At 39.7% G+C, this 15114-nt stretch overlaps 4 protein-coding genes across 6 annotated transcripts in view; 2 read left to right on the forward strand and 2 right to left on the reverse strand.

Moving 5' to 3' along the window:
- isoc2 (isochorismatase domain containing 2) overlaps positions 1 to 15114 on the forward strand; it is a 136994-nt gene that overhangs the window by 115703 nt on the left and 6177 nt on the right. The window lies entirely within an intron of this gene.
- Positions 1335 to 1867, reverse strand: LOC139435407 (transmembrane protein 100). Its single transcript, XM_071206060.1, has 2 exons — positions 1457 to 1867; positions 1335 to 1340 (listed from the first exon to the last, which is right to left on the reverse strand). Exons 1-2 carry the CDS (start codon positions 1865 to 1867, stop codon positions 1335 to 1337), a joined length of 417 nt encoding a protein of 138 aa, XP_071062161.1.
- On the forward strand, positions 5079 to 9421 carry rcvrn2 (recoverin 2). Of its 3 annotated transcripts, none has more exons than XM_034102881.1 (4): positions 5079 to 5739; positions 5876 to 6372; positions 8248 to 8359; positions 8950 to 9421. In XM_034102881.1, the coding sequence occupies exons 2-4, from the start codon at positions 5992 to 5994 to the stop codon at positions 9036 to 9038; spliced, it is 582 nt and encodes a 193-aa protein (XP_033958772.1). In that variant the 5' UTR covers positions 5079 to 5739; positions 5876 to 5991; the 3' UTR covers positions 9039 to 9421. The 3 variants fall into 3 exon arrangements, with proteins under 3 accessions (XP_033958772.1, XP_033958773.1, XP_033958770.1); XM_034102882.1 differs by having other exon boundaries at positions 5879 to 6372; XM_034102879.1 differs by having other exon boundaries at positions 5079 to 6372.
- Positions 10160 to 13916, reverse strand: LOC117461141 (germ cell-specific gene 1-like protein). Its single transcript, XM_034102878.1, has 6 exons — positions 13721 to 13916; positions 11709 to 11891; positions 11488 to 11535; positions 11217 to 11369; positions 10984 to 11095; positions 10160 to 10856 (listed from the first exon to the last, which is right to left on the reverse strand). Exons 1-6 carry the CDS (start codon positions 13914 to 13916, stop codon positions 10484 to 10486), a joined length of 1065 nt encoding a protein of 354 aa, XP_033958769.1. The 3' UTR covers positions 10160 to 10483.

A 15114-nucleotide genomic window follows, 5' to 3' on the forward strand; every position in this document is an offset into this window, starting at 1 on the left:
AGCGGGATGTCAGGTGATCTACTAATGCATAACTCTGATACCTGTCGAAATACCTCACATACCTGAAAACATTATGTTCTCTTTTCTCATGTCATTCATAAGAACAATAGTTTATAGTTAATGATGTTTGTATTTCGTGCACTGTAGTTTATTCAGGTATCGGGTCTTTATTGGCTTACATAAAATAATAGCCATAAAAAAAAAAAGTTTGGACAAGGGGTCGAGATATGACAACTTTTTCACACATTGAGATGGACAAGAATAAAATAACTTGAAGGCATATTGTAAAAGCAAAGAGGGAATTTGAATGTATCTATAGTTCGTTTAGATTCCAGCAGATGGAGGTATGAACACATTTCCACCTCTGGGTCTTCTCTCTGCTCTCTTTTTGGTTTCTGTTATTTAATATTGCTGGTTTCTGTTTTGTTGGTCTAGACTTGGCAGCCCTCTAACATATGAATCAGTCCTGATTTTGTGACATTACTCCTTTATATCTTCCTCTCTGGACTGTATTATTAATTATAATAACGTACGACCTGAACCTACTATGTTTTCCACATTCACCTTTACAAATATTTGTATGAGACAGCTAAGCTTTTGCAGCTACACAGTAGAAAACAAACCATAACACTAGAGAAAAATAAACATAATTGTCCTGCCATGTCAGATTAATGTTTAAACAATATTTTACCACTCTTTTGCAATTTTTCACAATTTCAAAAGTGAAGCCTTAAATGGCCAAATCAACCTCTACAGAAAGGTGTTTGCTCACTTTATATGCACCCACATTTTGTCTCTCCATCTCTGTTCCAAAAAAACCAAACATTAATATGTACTCCATTTATTACATACTCAACATGGTCCGCCTACATACAGTACATGTAAATTGCAGCATAGACAACAAAAGAAAACACAGACGTCAATAAAAAACAGTGTAGTGGAAAGGAGTTGGCTAATACTTAGTGCTATGCTATATAGAGTAGTGCTGCTGAGTGTGACTGCTGTTTCCAATGGGTAAAGGGATACATAGTGAAGTAGCTCAACCTATTTTTAAATACAAAGATATAAATTATGATTTGATTACCAAAATACATACGTCACCTTTAAAACATAATCACGTTATTAAAATGTCTAAAAGTAGTTACAAAGCTAGCATATAGTTAAGGAGTAGTATAAATGGTTGAAATAATAGCTACAAGTAATGGATAAACATTCAGCTCCCACCATTGCTATGACACTTAAAAATAATCCAGTTTGAAATTGGTTCAAATGAACACAATTTGAACATCAAAGTATAGTGTAGATGAAGGGGTGAGTTCACCTGACCTTGGGGGTTATGTCTGACAACAAAGGTTGGGAATCACTAAATTACAGTCAGATTTGTGTGCAGATTTTTCATGGATTTCTCTTGTATCCTGTAAATAATTCTTAATTAAACTGTGACTTTTTTAATTACCCTCCCACTCTCGACAAGAACCTCTTTTCCATCCTCTCTCTCCGCTCTTGTTTTCTCTCTCTTGTTTTTTGTCAGGAGATAAAATACCACCACACCTCCCACCACCACGAAACTGAGGGTCAGAATCACAAATCCCAGCCCCAGTAAGTGAGACGTTCCTCCCTTAGAGAGGTTCAGCTGGTCCCAAATCCCCACCGCCACACAACTGAAGCCGATCAGAGTTCCCCAAAAACCAAAGGCCAGCATGCAGGATCCACAAGACAGCTCCACGCCTCCGGTCACCACGGTGATGCCCGCCACTGACACAACCCCTCCTGGTAAGGTCACCGTCTCAGATTTAGGGTCGTAGCTGACAGTAGAGGTGACATCGGATAGAGTTGAAGGATCAAGCGTTTTCATCTTGGTTGTCATGGTTGGTTTTAGTTCCTTTTTTCAGATGTCCCAAAGTGATTTTGAATGCAACTTCTTTATTCTCACTCCTACAACATGAAACATAGTTTGAAAAACACTAAGGATCCAGATTTCCTTATATGATTTACTTGTGTAGCTTTACATTTCGAGACACATCTTTAAACTAGGCCTACTTCCAACTAAGCTGTTATGTTTACGTCCAGGACATTTTAAAAACATGTCATTTTATTCGTCTTGCATAATTTACACACTCGAGAAAATACAACCTTTTTATATTTGGTACCTTTGGGGTCTCCATTTCAACTTAAAATAAAGGTCTTTGGGTCTGACAGCATAATGATTGACTGGGACTAGATATACAAAAAAACTGAATAATAATAATAATGTTTTATCATTAGTCATTTAAATGGCAAGCGCCAGATATAACTAAGTTTATATACAAATATAGTTGGCATCTGTTTTCTCTGAAGATAAAACACTGCTTGATAACTATACTGCTACTCGGTTTAGAAAACTGCTTAAGCCATACTCATGGACAATACAATTGTCTCATGCAAACATATTGAAAACTAAATTCAAAATTAACACCAATATCTTTTTTTACCATAGATACATATCTTTAGTTTTTAAAATGAAAAAGTAGGACACTTGCTTACACCAGAAATAAAGACGGATTACTAGTAATTGCAAAGAAACTATGTTATTATCAATAACTTTATAGACTAAAACATTGTCTTGTATAAAAATGAAAGCCTTGCTTACCTCAGTTTTGAATCAGGGACTCAGATCTCAGGGGAAATTGAATTAGGTGAAGGTCCTTTAAATTCATAGACGTGATTTGTTTTTGTCCATGAATGTAAGTGATTTCAGTGAAAGCCTGAAAATGCTGCCGACTTTCTCTCTGGACAATGGGTGGAGAAATGTGAGCGGGGGCCCAGAGAGCTGTTACCTTTATCATATACGTCACAACCTGAGGCCTCACAAGATGGTGGGCACAATTGTCAAGATTGTTGTCACTGTTTGTTTGTTCCTCTCTTTCCTTGTGTTCAGTAGGAAGCTCTTGTCTGTCATTAAGCATCATTATAACCCATTACCAGATATTTATCTAAGAACAACTCCCTTCCTCTTTTCCTCTCTCCTTCAGTCTTAGGATTGGAGTCGGGTCCCACCAAGGCATTGTTTGGGCTGAGAGCGGATTTTTCTTTTTCAGCATTTTCCTGTTAGACATTCCCATTTCTGTGGTCATTGGTAGCAAGTTGTATAGTTTTTCATCTGTGCTTTTACTTCTAAAACATTGAGATGAGTATTTTAGTATTCAACCTTATGACTAGCTTGCAATATAATTGAGATGAAATCTTATTGAGCGTTTACTAAAGTTTTACGAGGAAAAGTTGAAATCCAGGGTTTAAAAAACATCCATAAACGTATATTATTATTTTTTGTACAAATATACCAAGTGCTTAACACGGGTGAATAACTATGCCTGATCTCATAACCCTGAGCAAGGCAGATTTACGGTATATATGTCAGTGATGATGAAGAGGTGGATCGCAGGTCCAGGGTGTAACGCAGGTGAAGATTGATGTCGCCACATACTTGGCTGTAATGCTGCCCAGCCAGCTGGAATGTTGCCAATTGCCAGTCATTGACCTATTGTAGATATCTCTAGCTGTGTTTACTGTCAGTAAACGTATATCTGTTGATGCACTATTTAAAGGTCCCCTATTATACTGTTTGTCATCAATATATTATAGGTCTCAGATATATACTGTACAAACATGTCTCTGAAGTGTTTGCCTCCAAACACCAAACAGATCATTGTAGCATCCCATAATCCCCTCTGTTTCAGCCCTGTTTCAAAAGTGCTGATTCTGTGTCTGTTACTTTAGATGAAAATAAGGAGCCCCTCCCCGTGCCCCTGAGAGATATTTGGTTAAAAAGAACACAATGGTGCTCTCGGAGGAGATTCAGGTGATACCTTGGTTGGTGATTGGTTAATGGTTACACAAGCCAAACAAATCATAAAGTGGCCAAAATCTGATCAGCTCATTTTCAGCCAGGTTTTTTATATAAATGGATCAGGACAAAAAGTGAGCGAATCTTTTTTGCTGAAACATTCAGAATCTCTTTACACAGAGGGGACACATGTTTATGTATAAAAGACATGAAAAAGTGGATTTTGCATAATAGGTGACCTTTAAAGTATTATATGTTACTGCCTGCTAAGTAATATATATCCTATTTATTGTTGCAATACATTTGTGCGTTAACAAATTCATAATTTCTTTACTAAAAAAGTGTAATTGTTGTGCTTGGATGCTATAGTTTGTGTTTAGATATCCACTTGATATGAACCCTCACCTTCACCACAGGAAGAATAACATTTCCAAAGGGACCTCAAATCCCTACTTGCGCCAGCTCTAGCAATTAGTCGAGTCTAGGGTACAGGTCAGCTGTCAGAGAGTGACGAATTGGGAAAGGACTGAAGGGATGATGATGATGATGCTAATTGGCTAAGGGTTGGATTGGGTGGGACGCAGCGGGTCAGGGTAATCCAATAGATGGACTCATGAGCATATTTATGGAGCAAAGACCATCCTGCTGCATAAATAAGACATGAAAGATAATCATAGTGTTCAAAACTGTTTTACTATGCATTCATCTGTCCTGTTTCAGTAAATGACCCTTGTGCAAACGTCCCCACCTCCATGCTGAGTTTTTCAAAAACAAACAGTTAAGCAAGTCAAGATAATTATTTCAGTCTATTCAAAGTATACACAAAGGAAATAGATTGCTGATGTAAATGTGTCAGCCAAAGTGTTATACAGTGAGTTTGATGTGATGATAACAGTGATGCGTCCTGTAGGGAGATGGCTGTGACGACTAGGATGCAACCAGATAGGCCCAAAGGACTGGAACTGAGGAAATGGGTAGAAATGCTGAAATCAGTAAAGAGTATGAATGTTTGTGTCAGTTAGTTTGAATAACAGGAAGTATTTGGTGGGGAAAAAATACACTTTGTGGCTGGAAAATTCATATCCAAGACCAAGAAAGGTTTAAAAGAAGGACAATATGGCGGCCAAAAAGCAAAAACACAATTATGCAGTATTTTACACTTTTGTATTAAGAAAAGGCAGGCACAACTTTTAAACAATCTGCCCAGTAAAACCCAGGTTAGAGACAAAAATGCATTTTAAAGGTCATCCCTGACGCTCGGATGGAGGTAATTTAAAATGCCTTTAGTGATGTGGATGTGAGGGGCGTAGGTGGGATTTAAAGTGAGTGGGAGTTAAACTGCCTGGACAGATGGTAGTCTGGATTAGGTTTCAGTCGTCAACTAAACCCATTGAAAGGCCACTACAGAAAAAAGCAGACATACAGTGAATGAACTATGCTAGCTTTAAAAAACAAACAAACACCTGGAGCGAATTTTCAACATGTCTGCTGATTTTCTGGTCAGTTTATAGAAGTAATGTTTAAGTTTCTAGCTTCTTAAATACTTCTCAATTCATCAAAAGGGTTGTAAGCACAATGCAACAGTGAAATGCTTAAAATAAATAAAGATTAGTATCTAAGTAAAGTAAAACCATAAACTTCTTAGACGGGAGGCATACCTCATAAATCATAATATTCATAAATAATAAACAAAGGATTAAATTCAACAATCTCATATGATATACTGTAGATCTTTCTAGACTAAGAGACCCAATAAAGAAAAGTATGGCTCAGCCACCTTAAATCCTGCATTAACAGAATTAACCCTCTCGCCCATGGGAGGCGTGCGTTCCCCCTGCCCTCCTTATCTCTTACTGTCTTACTTGTTGAGACACACGCTCAAATCTTCAGTCATCATCTGCCGAAACAACACACAGGTGAGCTTTCCCTACAATCCTCACTATGCTATTTATTGATACGGAAGTTTAATCTATTAAACTAATTTCATTAGTGGACTTCACCATATGCGTTTTTTTCTTCTTCTCTGTTCTCTTTGGCCTCTAACATCAACAGCAGAGGTCAAGCCAGAGGAGAAATAGTTGAAACAAAGGAGAAGTCCAAGTGGCACAGGAGAAATACAACTCCAGTGGCAAATATTTGTCAGTGAGAACTGACCCTGAAAAACTACCATGGGAAATTCAACAAGTAGCGCATTATCGAAGGAGATCCTGAAGGACCTGAAGCTCACCACACACTTCACTGAGGATGAGATCTCCCAGTGGTACGAGAACTTTCAGAAGCAGTGCCCGACAGGACGCATTACACCAGAAGAGTTTGAGCAGATCTACGCCCGCTTCTTCCCTGACAGCGATGCAAAGAGCTACGCACGACATGTGTTCCGCTCCTTTGACACAAACGACGATGGCACCTTGGACTTCAAGGAGTACATAATCGCACTGCACATGACCTCCACCGGGGAGCCGACCAGGAAACTAGAGTGGGCCTTCTCGCTGTTTGACGTGGACAAGAACGGATACATCAACAAGACAGAAGTGACGGAGATCTGCCAGGTGAGGGGGAACATGCAGTGGGATGTTGCCTTTTCAAAACATTCATCTCATCTGTTGGAGAGTAGTTCCAACTATGTTGACAAGGAGTGCTAAAGAGAGAAATGTTATTTAATTTGACCATAATGTTCACCTTTATTGCTGCTACAAGAGAATGATATCAGACATTCAAGCTGTTTCGTTGTACAAGGTCTTCAGGGAAATGTCTTATTCAGTTGTCAACGACAACAGAAAGACCAAACAAGAGGATTACTTGACATGCAATCTAATACAATAATCCTGAGATCTATACTACCTTTTAAGTTTACAATGTTTAGTTCTCTTTAACTTTTATGCTGGTGAGGCGTATTTTTTAACTCTCTGGTCATTTTATTTAAAACGTTTTGGAGATTTATATTTGGTTGCGTCTTATTGTCAAGTATTCCTGGTATTCCTGGTACATCCTATTATGAATTGCTATTTTTTGGAAAATGACCTTCCTTTTTATAGTATGTAGGTCTCAGTACTAATTGTCAGCCCATTTAGAGTGTCTATTTGAGCCTGATAATCTCTGTGATTATGAAGGCAATCCTATTCTTAAACAAGACTACTCATGTATTGCTTTTCCTAAAGAGGGACTGCTCGTCACCCCTGGGTCTAATCCACGTTCCTTTGATTCATGAGGTTGCCACTTTGAACTGTTTGATTTATTTATATATAATAATTACAGTAAAATAGTTGTTTGTTTTCATAAAATCAAAACTCAGTCTTATGATGATTGAGTTTCTTACCTTAAGATAAATGTTTTAGTATGGTAAGAGGTTTAAACAGATCAGACGATTATCCAGTTGGCAATAATAATGTGATTTAAATCCTGGCCAACTGGTCAGACTCCAATTGCATCACGTTTACAACCACTGCACCAACAAGCTACGTTTTATACCAACACTGACAAAAGTTCAACAGCCTACAATAGAATTATATACGTTGTGAAGAGGTTCGCAATAAACAGATCTGCAACATGCTTAGAAAATAACAATACTATTACTGAAAGATAATCCATTGATATTTGTTTTCATTGGTAGGTTTAAAGTGTGAAACAAGTGAGTGAGGAAGGCAGGACTTGTCACTCGTTTTATTTGGTTTAGTCTACTATACTACACTAATATCATAGATTCTTTTAGGAGAGAGTCAAAATACATGTATTTTTAAGGCAATGTCAGAAATATTCAGAGGCAAAGGGCAAATCTGCCAAATCGTAGGTATTTTTCCCCATCAACACAATCAAAGTCTGTTCTTGTGTATGTAAATGACTCCAAATTATAATGCCAATTTATTCAAACTGTCCCTTAGTTTTTCTCTACCTTGATTGAAAGTATGCTACTTGATACAGATCTGATTGAATTATATATACGTGACCAGTAACTGATTGTCATCTGTGAGCCCACTTTGTGAACTATTCTGTAAAATGGAGGGACAGTACAGCGAGAGAAGAGATGTCATCATGGTGTTTGGCCTGTGGCCTGAGTCTTGGCACTAATCCATGTTAATCTAAGTCTCTTAAATGTGGGAGATGAGTGCTTCAAGTGCTTCAAGGCCTTTAAGTGGGACACACTTAAAGACCTGAACATAAAATGCACAGTTATTTACAAGTTATTTACAATCTGCTGGAATTTAGGTGGCATTTCCCTGAGGAATTACACTCCTGCTTTCTAGGTAGTTTAATTTATGGTGTATAAAATATCCTACATGGGTCTCCAGGATTGCTTTGTCAGCTGCAGCTGCCACATAATTGGCTTGCACATGTATGTTTTATTTTCTGTGTGGACTTCCGTACATTATTTGTTTGAGAGAAATGAGGCAGCATTATCACCAATCTTTTACCCAACCCCCTCTCAGGCCATATTTAAGCTGATCCCCAAGGAGGAGCAGGCCAAGCTACCAGAGGATGAGAACACACCAGAGAAGAGAGCCAACAAGCTGTGGGCTTACTTCGAAAAGAAAGACAACGGTAACGAAAACAACACACGTGTCTATGCATTGTGCCCCCGTGGTGCATGACATCTGTTCTTACCCCGGCATGTGTATGTTAGCAAAAGATGAATTCAGTGTAAGCTCTTAGTACCTTTCCTCAACAACTGTTCTTACATTCGGTACTGGAGATTACAGATGTTTGGCTTAACAATAATACAAGCAGTACATCCACCTGAGGGCACTCCCCCCCCCCCCCCCCCCCCCAGTTACAGCATCACATGTGTCATGCAAGCTTTACTATGCCTTAAATTGACTCCACTGCCTTGCATGCTACTGTCATACATGCATGCGCGCACACACACACACACACACACACACACACACACACACACACACACACACACACACACACACACACACACACACACACACACACACACACACACACACACACACACACACACACACACACACACACACACACACACACACACACACACACACGAGATAATCAGGATTTCTTAGATAAGATACATCTGTATCTTAATTCAACCTCATCTTTACCCCTAACTCCTTACTGTATAATCTTTTTTACCATTTTCTCCTGCTTTCTTTTTCCCCTCACAGAGCGACTGGCTGAGGGAGAATTCATCAAGGGGGTGATTGAAAATGAGAATGCAATGCGTCTTATCCACTATGAGCCAGCGAAGGAATAAAGTCATAACCATTTAATTCCCTCTCGTTAAAGTCTTTCAAACCCTTTTCCTCCTTGCTCTTGGATCCACTCCACCCCTCTGTGTAAATGCTCTTCCTGCTAAATATTGGTTGCAACTAATGTTTCAGTAAGTTTTGTTTATGTCAGATTGTTTTGCTAATGTTTGTCCTTTAATTTATATAATATTGAAGCTAAAAGAGGCCAATTAAGGCATAGCGTTTAACATTTCTGCACAGGTAAAAAATAAGCTTTCTTGCTACTTCTTTTGTATAATAATAAACAATTCATAAGTATCATACCCGATAGGTAGCTTATTAAAGTTTTTTTTACAGAACTGGAAATGTCTACAAAAGGTTGTAGCTCTAACGTGTTGTACTGAATTCACTGTACAATAAATACATTAAAGGTTTTCTCATAAATCTGTGCTTAAAAATCGAGTTATTTGTCTCCCCCAGTAAACAGTAAATTCTTCAATGACCTAGAAACACACTGCATAATATGCTATAAAAAAATGGCTTTAAATTATCAATTTTGTTGATCCCAGACAATAAAGCCAGTGCTGTACCACACGTTAAACCGACAAAGATCTAAGGAACATATTGATGCATTTATTTAGAAATGGTTGCCTGTATAAATGTACATTCAACACAATTATTTCCCTGAAAGTGTGATGTTTCCATGGTGCAGATTTGTGTGTGCGGGTGCGTGCCAGCCTGCATTTCTTTCCAACTCCCCCCGACAACCTGCTCCCCCTCCACCTCTCCATCCCTTCACATGCTTCCCTCCTCCTTTCCATCCAACTCGGGATTACTGGTTTACACATAATCTTCTGTTCAACATCAGAGAGCAGACTTTTCAAAAGCTCTGTAATCTTTCTATCGCTATGTGTCTATCGTATGTATGTGTCTGTGCATCGGCAGAGAAACTGTGTTTGATGTAGCTTCTGGTATGCGTGCATTGCATCTAAAGTTTGTCACAAGAGACAGAGGAGACTGAAAAAGGAAACATGTTGAATGTCCCACTCAGATAAATGAGATTATATTGTATATTTACTATGAATTACAGGATGATCTTTTCAACAGGAGAAGAAATCTGTCCTGTCTACACCTGACACATTGCGAGTTGATAAATAACCAATAAAACAATATAAACATGTATATGCCTTTGCAAATACAGACACACATTTACTTTTCCACCATGAGGCACTGAGAAAAACCCAGAAACAATCTTGCATGTCAGTGTGACACACAGTTGTAGTCTTTACAGTTTCATTATGCATAGATTTACCCGGCCTTCAAACGCAAAATGTGTGTCCCAACCTCACTGGAAAATGGAAGAAGAAGAAAAGAAAAACTGAATCTGTTTGCTCACATTCATCCCTTTCAAGCTCGGTGAAAGTCTCTTTCCTTTTTCGGCTCTTATAAATTGATGGAAATCAAAGATCCACTAACAAGGGGAATCCACTCGGTCCATAGCATCATCCATCTCATCCATCTCTCTCTCACAGTCTTCACACCCTTCTGGCCCGCAGCCTCCTACTAAGACCAGTGTTGGTACGTCTCCATTTCCCATTCCAACCACGCTGCCATTCGGGGCCCACGCCACGTCAATCATGCCGTCCGGACACTGCAACAGGCCGCTGACAGAGTACAGCCCGCCCCCGGGAACGACCTCATCGTAGGAAGGAGCATGAGTGGCGGCTCTCGCTTCCTCCAATCGGAGCCTCTGCCTGCGGCGGAGCTCGATGATGGTCTTTGTGTAAGAGTTGAGTGTGACCACCGCGGCCCCCATACAGCAACTGAAGGACACCCAGGCAAGACTAGGAACAGAGATTTAGGAGAGTTAGAGACAAAAGAGAGACATCATGAATTGTAAATAACAAATATATGAATGTGTATTCTTGAATAATCGGGTGTGTATGCTGCCTCTTAAGAGCAGCCACCTACGCGAAAGACCAGCCATAGTCCCAGGACTGAGGCCTCCAGTCTTTGGGGCCAACGATGACTGTCATCTGGAACACGGTGGTGAACATCATGTGGGCCACCATCCCAAGAAGACCTACAGGGGTGTGAAACAAAACAGATCGACCAAGAAAGATCACAATGCAAATAGAGAACGCTGTATGTAGAATGAGGAGGTTATAAAGTCAGTGAAAGATAAATGATGAACTGAGTTTCACCTGATAACACAGTACAGATAGCTGCATAGGCATTGATCTTTAGCGAGTGCATCTCTTTATGGGAACACAAGACTTCCAGCCACATCAGTAAGAAGCCCATCCCCAGCAGACCGATGTACGTAAACTCTGAAATGACTGACAGCCAGAGCACACCTGCAACATTTAAAAATACAGGCACAATTGACACACTCACATTAATATGACACATATTTTCAAAGAAGGCCGAAATAATAATTTCACAAATTATTTTTTCAGCCAATACACAACTCACCTTGTGTTTCCCCAGGCGTTAAATCTATAAAGCTTCGACATTTCTCCCCTGCCAACCAAATTGTGAACAGATATGAAAAAATGAAGACAGAATATACATTTTTCGTTTAATTCAAATCAGAAAAGATTTAGCAGAGAGATGAGACTGGAAAGAACCAATGAAAATCTAAGAAAGCTAAAAGAGCACGGAAATACTGTGACCTGATGCAAGTGTTAGCTCACCATCGTTGTGTGTCTCGCAGCTCTCCCAGAAACCTGTGTGGAAGTATCTGAAAGCAAACTTGTCTTCTCCTGTCTCCCAGATGTACTGAACTGCATTAGCCATCTGTCGCTGTCTGATCCGAGCCAGCTCGTCCCTCCGGGCCGGAGACAGGGTGCGGTTGTACGGGTTCTGAGTGGGACTCTCTGTGGGACAGCAAGAGGTGGACAATAAGAAAAAAAAACACAGGTTCATTTCTGTGGCTGTCTATCCCTGTTGTGGATAATGGAGGTTGTGGTAACACTAAGTGCATTTAACCACGATTATTACAATTATAATAGCAAGAAAATTGCGGAGAATTACAAACACACATTTTGTTTGCAGCTTAACCCTGATTTTGTTGGAGAAAAACATGTTTTGAGTTTAGATTGAGAGACAGAGAGAAAATAATGGGCACAAATCTAGTTGGTTTCTCACACCACGGTCTCAAAAGTATCATGCCTGTGTTTTTTTTGGTCACATGCAGGCTTGTCAGCACCATGTCGTGCCACATGTGTTTATCAGTTTTAAAAACATAAGGGACAGTTAAAGCTACCACTGTGAAGATATTTCTGAACAAATACACAAAGTACATGTAGATGATTTTTTTATGCGGTAAGAGCTATTAATCCCATTGTGGATTAAGAATATCTGTTGAGAAATAAAAACCAGGCAGCAGCCAATGTCCAATAAACACTAAAACGTGGGATCTGCCATCACACCCCACAGATTAATACTACACCATAATTCAGTTCACTGCAGGAAGGTATGTGCAAAAAGAGATTAAAAAAGAAACCAGGGACAATCACAAGGGGAGAAGCCTGTCCGTTTATCCAGTCAGATTATTTTGAGGTATTGATTCTGGTTATGCAGTAATACAGTCCTAGAATTCAATACTCATGTAATCAGGTTCAAAAGTCAAGGCCAACGTTTTGGTGAGTTCAACGCCAGAAAGCTGCATTTAATATCTTCACATATTTTGAAAGACTCAGAGATAATACACAATAACAAGCTGACCACATGCACAGACATTCAACTAAAGTGTGATTTGATATACCATATGCACTGAACACACAAGATACTTTCAATTGCAGAGAAACCTTTTGGTCCATCAACATGTAGGCTCATTCTTCACCTTGGTAACTTTAACAATCCTGAAGTCCACTTGCTAGCTTTTATCTTTCTTTAAAATGAATAAGAGCTTTCGCTCACATATCAGTGCACTGGATAAGAGTCTGCAGCTGAAGGCAGTGAGTTGCAGATGAAAGCAACACAAAAACCTTAAGTAGACCTTAAACCTTGTCAAATTATCTTGATATCTTGATGTATAAATAAATGATAAAACTACTGTACCATTGGAATTAGAAAGTAGTGATTATTAAAGCATCCCAAAAACAATGGTGCATTATCCTGCTGAGGGTATCTGTCTGAAACAGAGTAACCTGTGGCAATAATGTACAGTACCTGGTCAATAACAATGTTTCGACTATTGAGAAAGACTAGGAAAGCATCACAGACTGTTGATGCCAGGTATCCATGAGCTCACACTGTTTCCGACACATTTCTTGTGAAATGCCCGTGAACGTGTCCCAACAGATATGGATTATGTGGACCACAGGCAACTTTCTTTTGTGCTTTTGATGATCCAACTCATAGATGAATTCAATACGGCATGACAAGTATCTGTGCCCCCATGAATGTTTTGCTTATCAGTAATTGAATGTCTTTGCTCGGACTGCATACTTAGCTGTCCTGTTGAGACTATATTGATTGTCAAAACCAAGAGGGAGCTTTTTGATAACTAGAAAAAGTGTCCCTTTAAAAAAGTGGGTATTAGGATACATTTAAATACACACATTTGTATGTAATCATGTAACTAAAAGTGAAGTTAAAGTTACAGTATACATAAAGGAAGCAATAAAGAAACACAATAAAGCAATAGGAAGCAAACAAAGCTTCACAGAACACTTTGATGTGGAGAGGTAAGGACATCTACCTGTGGTGTAAGGCTCGCTGTTGTTCTGACCACAGTTCTTCATTTTGACGGGCGACAGGCAGAGGGGCTTCACCACCTTGTGGGTGCCCTCACACCAGTAAGAGGTGCAGAGGGCCAGGATGGAGAGGGCCAGAGCCAGAGAGGTCAAGGTCAGGGAGAGCAGGGAGCGAGAGCGACGGGACATTCGCTCCAGCATGGCCACGCAGGAGAAGAGGGAGGCAGGGCGAGGCCAGCGAGAGAGGGGGGACAAAGTGAGGCAAAGAGGGGGGAGATGCTGCACGTGGAAATAGGACGAACAGGGCAGAGGGTATAGCTGCAGTCACAGATGGTGCTGGGAGGGCAGGGCAGATGTTTTGGGATGGTTTAAAGAGGTGATGAGCTGCCAGGTTTAGATGGAGAGAAAACAATTAATGTGATGTAACTGTTTAAACAAAAGATGACCAAACACAGCTGACAAAGCGATACTTTAAAGACGGATTGATTAAAAGATAGGATAGCGAGGGGGGGGAGCCGGATAAGATGCTCTGAAGTTGATACACGTGGGAAAGGACAGATGGAACGGAAAATGAACAAGAGGGAATTTAGGTGGACGTAGGTTCACTCCGGGAGAAATGCAAGGACTCCACGGTATGCTGGACAGAAAGACTTAATGTGATATCCTGCTATTGATCCCTGTGGTGAATGATGGCCATACATCCCCTGACCTCAGACCCCTTTGTGCTCACTTTAAAGATCAATGCAACAGTTACAAAAGAGTTATACAAAATGCTTGGATTTATCACTAAAATGTGTATATCTAAGGAGATGGAGGATATCCTTAAACCCAATCCATCTCCTGGCAAGAAAGTAAGATTAAATGTTTAAATGAAACTAAAAAGGCTAAAAACAGGGTCTTCAGATGGTGACATTTAAATGTGTTGATAAGAAGGGCTTAAGAAGGGCTTATGAAAGAATAATAATAATGCTAGTGCTATCCGGTGACCCCAGCTAATATCTCCCCTCCTCCTGATTAACACACTCAGGCCTGACCCCGCCTCTCATTATTAACTCCACTGTGGGACACTCAGTGGAAGAAGAGATTACTTTTCTTTTGATGAAATTATGGATAAACCACAGATCTAAATGAATGTTTTGCTAGTAATCCCTGATAATCTTCTTTTATCTGTTGGTGTTAGGTGTGTTTTCGTGTGAAGTGCATCCTGACCATGTCTGCTCTCTCTCTCTCATGCAATATCTGCCTGTAAGCCCCCAGACCCTGAAACACAACAGAACAGAAGTTAAACAAGGGATTGTATAGAAATCTCTGATCTGCATGAAACACCTGCCAATGTTGGTTTCTAGAATCTGAATAAAGTTGCCAATATACAGCACATGATACAAATACCTACATACAC

Source organism: Pseudochaenichthys georgianus, chromosome 16 (assembly GCF_902827115.2).
Source record: "Pseudochaenichthys georgianus chromosome 16, fPseGeo1.2, whole genome shotgun sequence".
Classification (NCBI taxonomy): Eukaryota; Metazoa; Chordata; class Actinopteri; order Perciformes; family Channichthyidae; genus Pseudochaenichthys; species Pseudochaenichthys georgianus.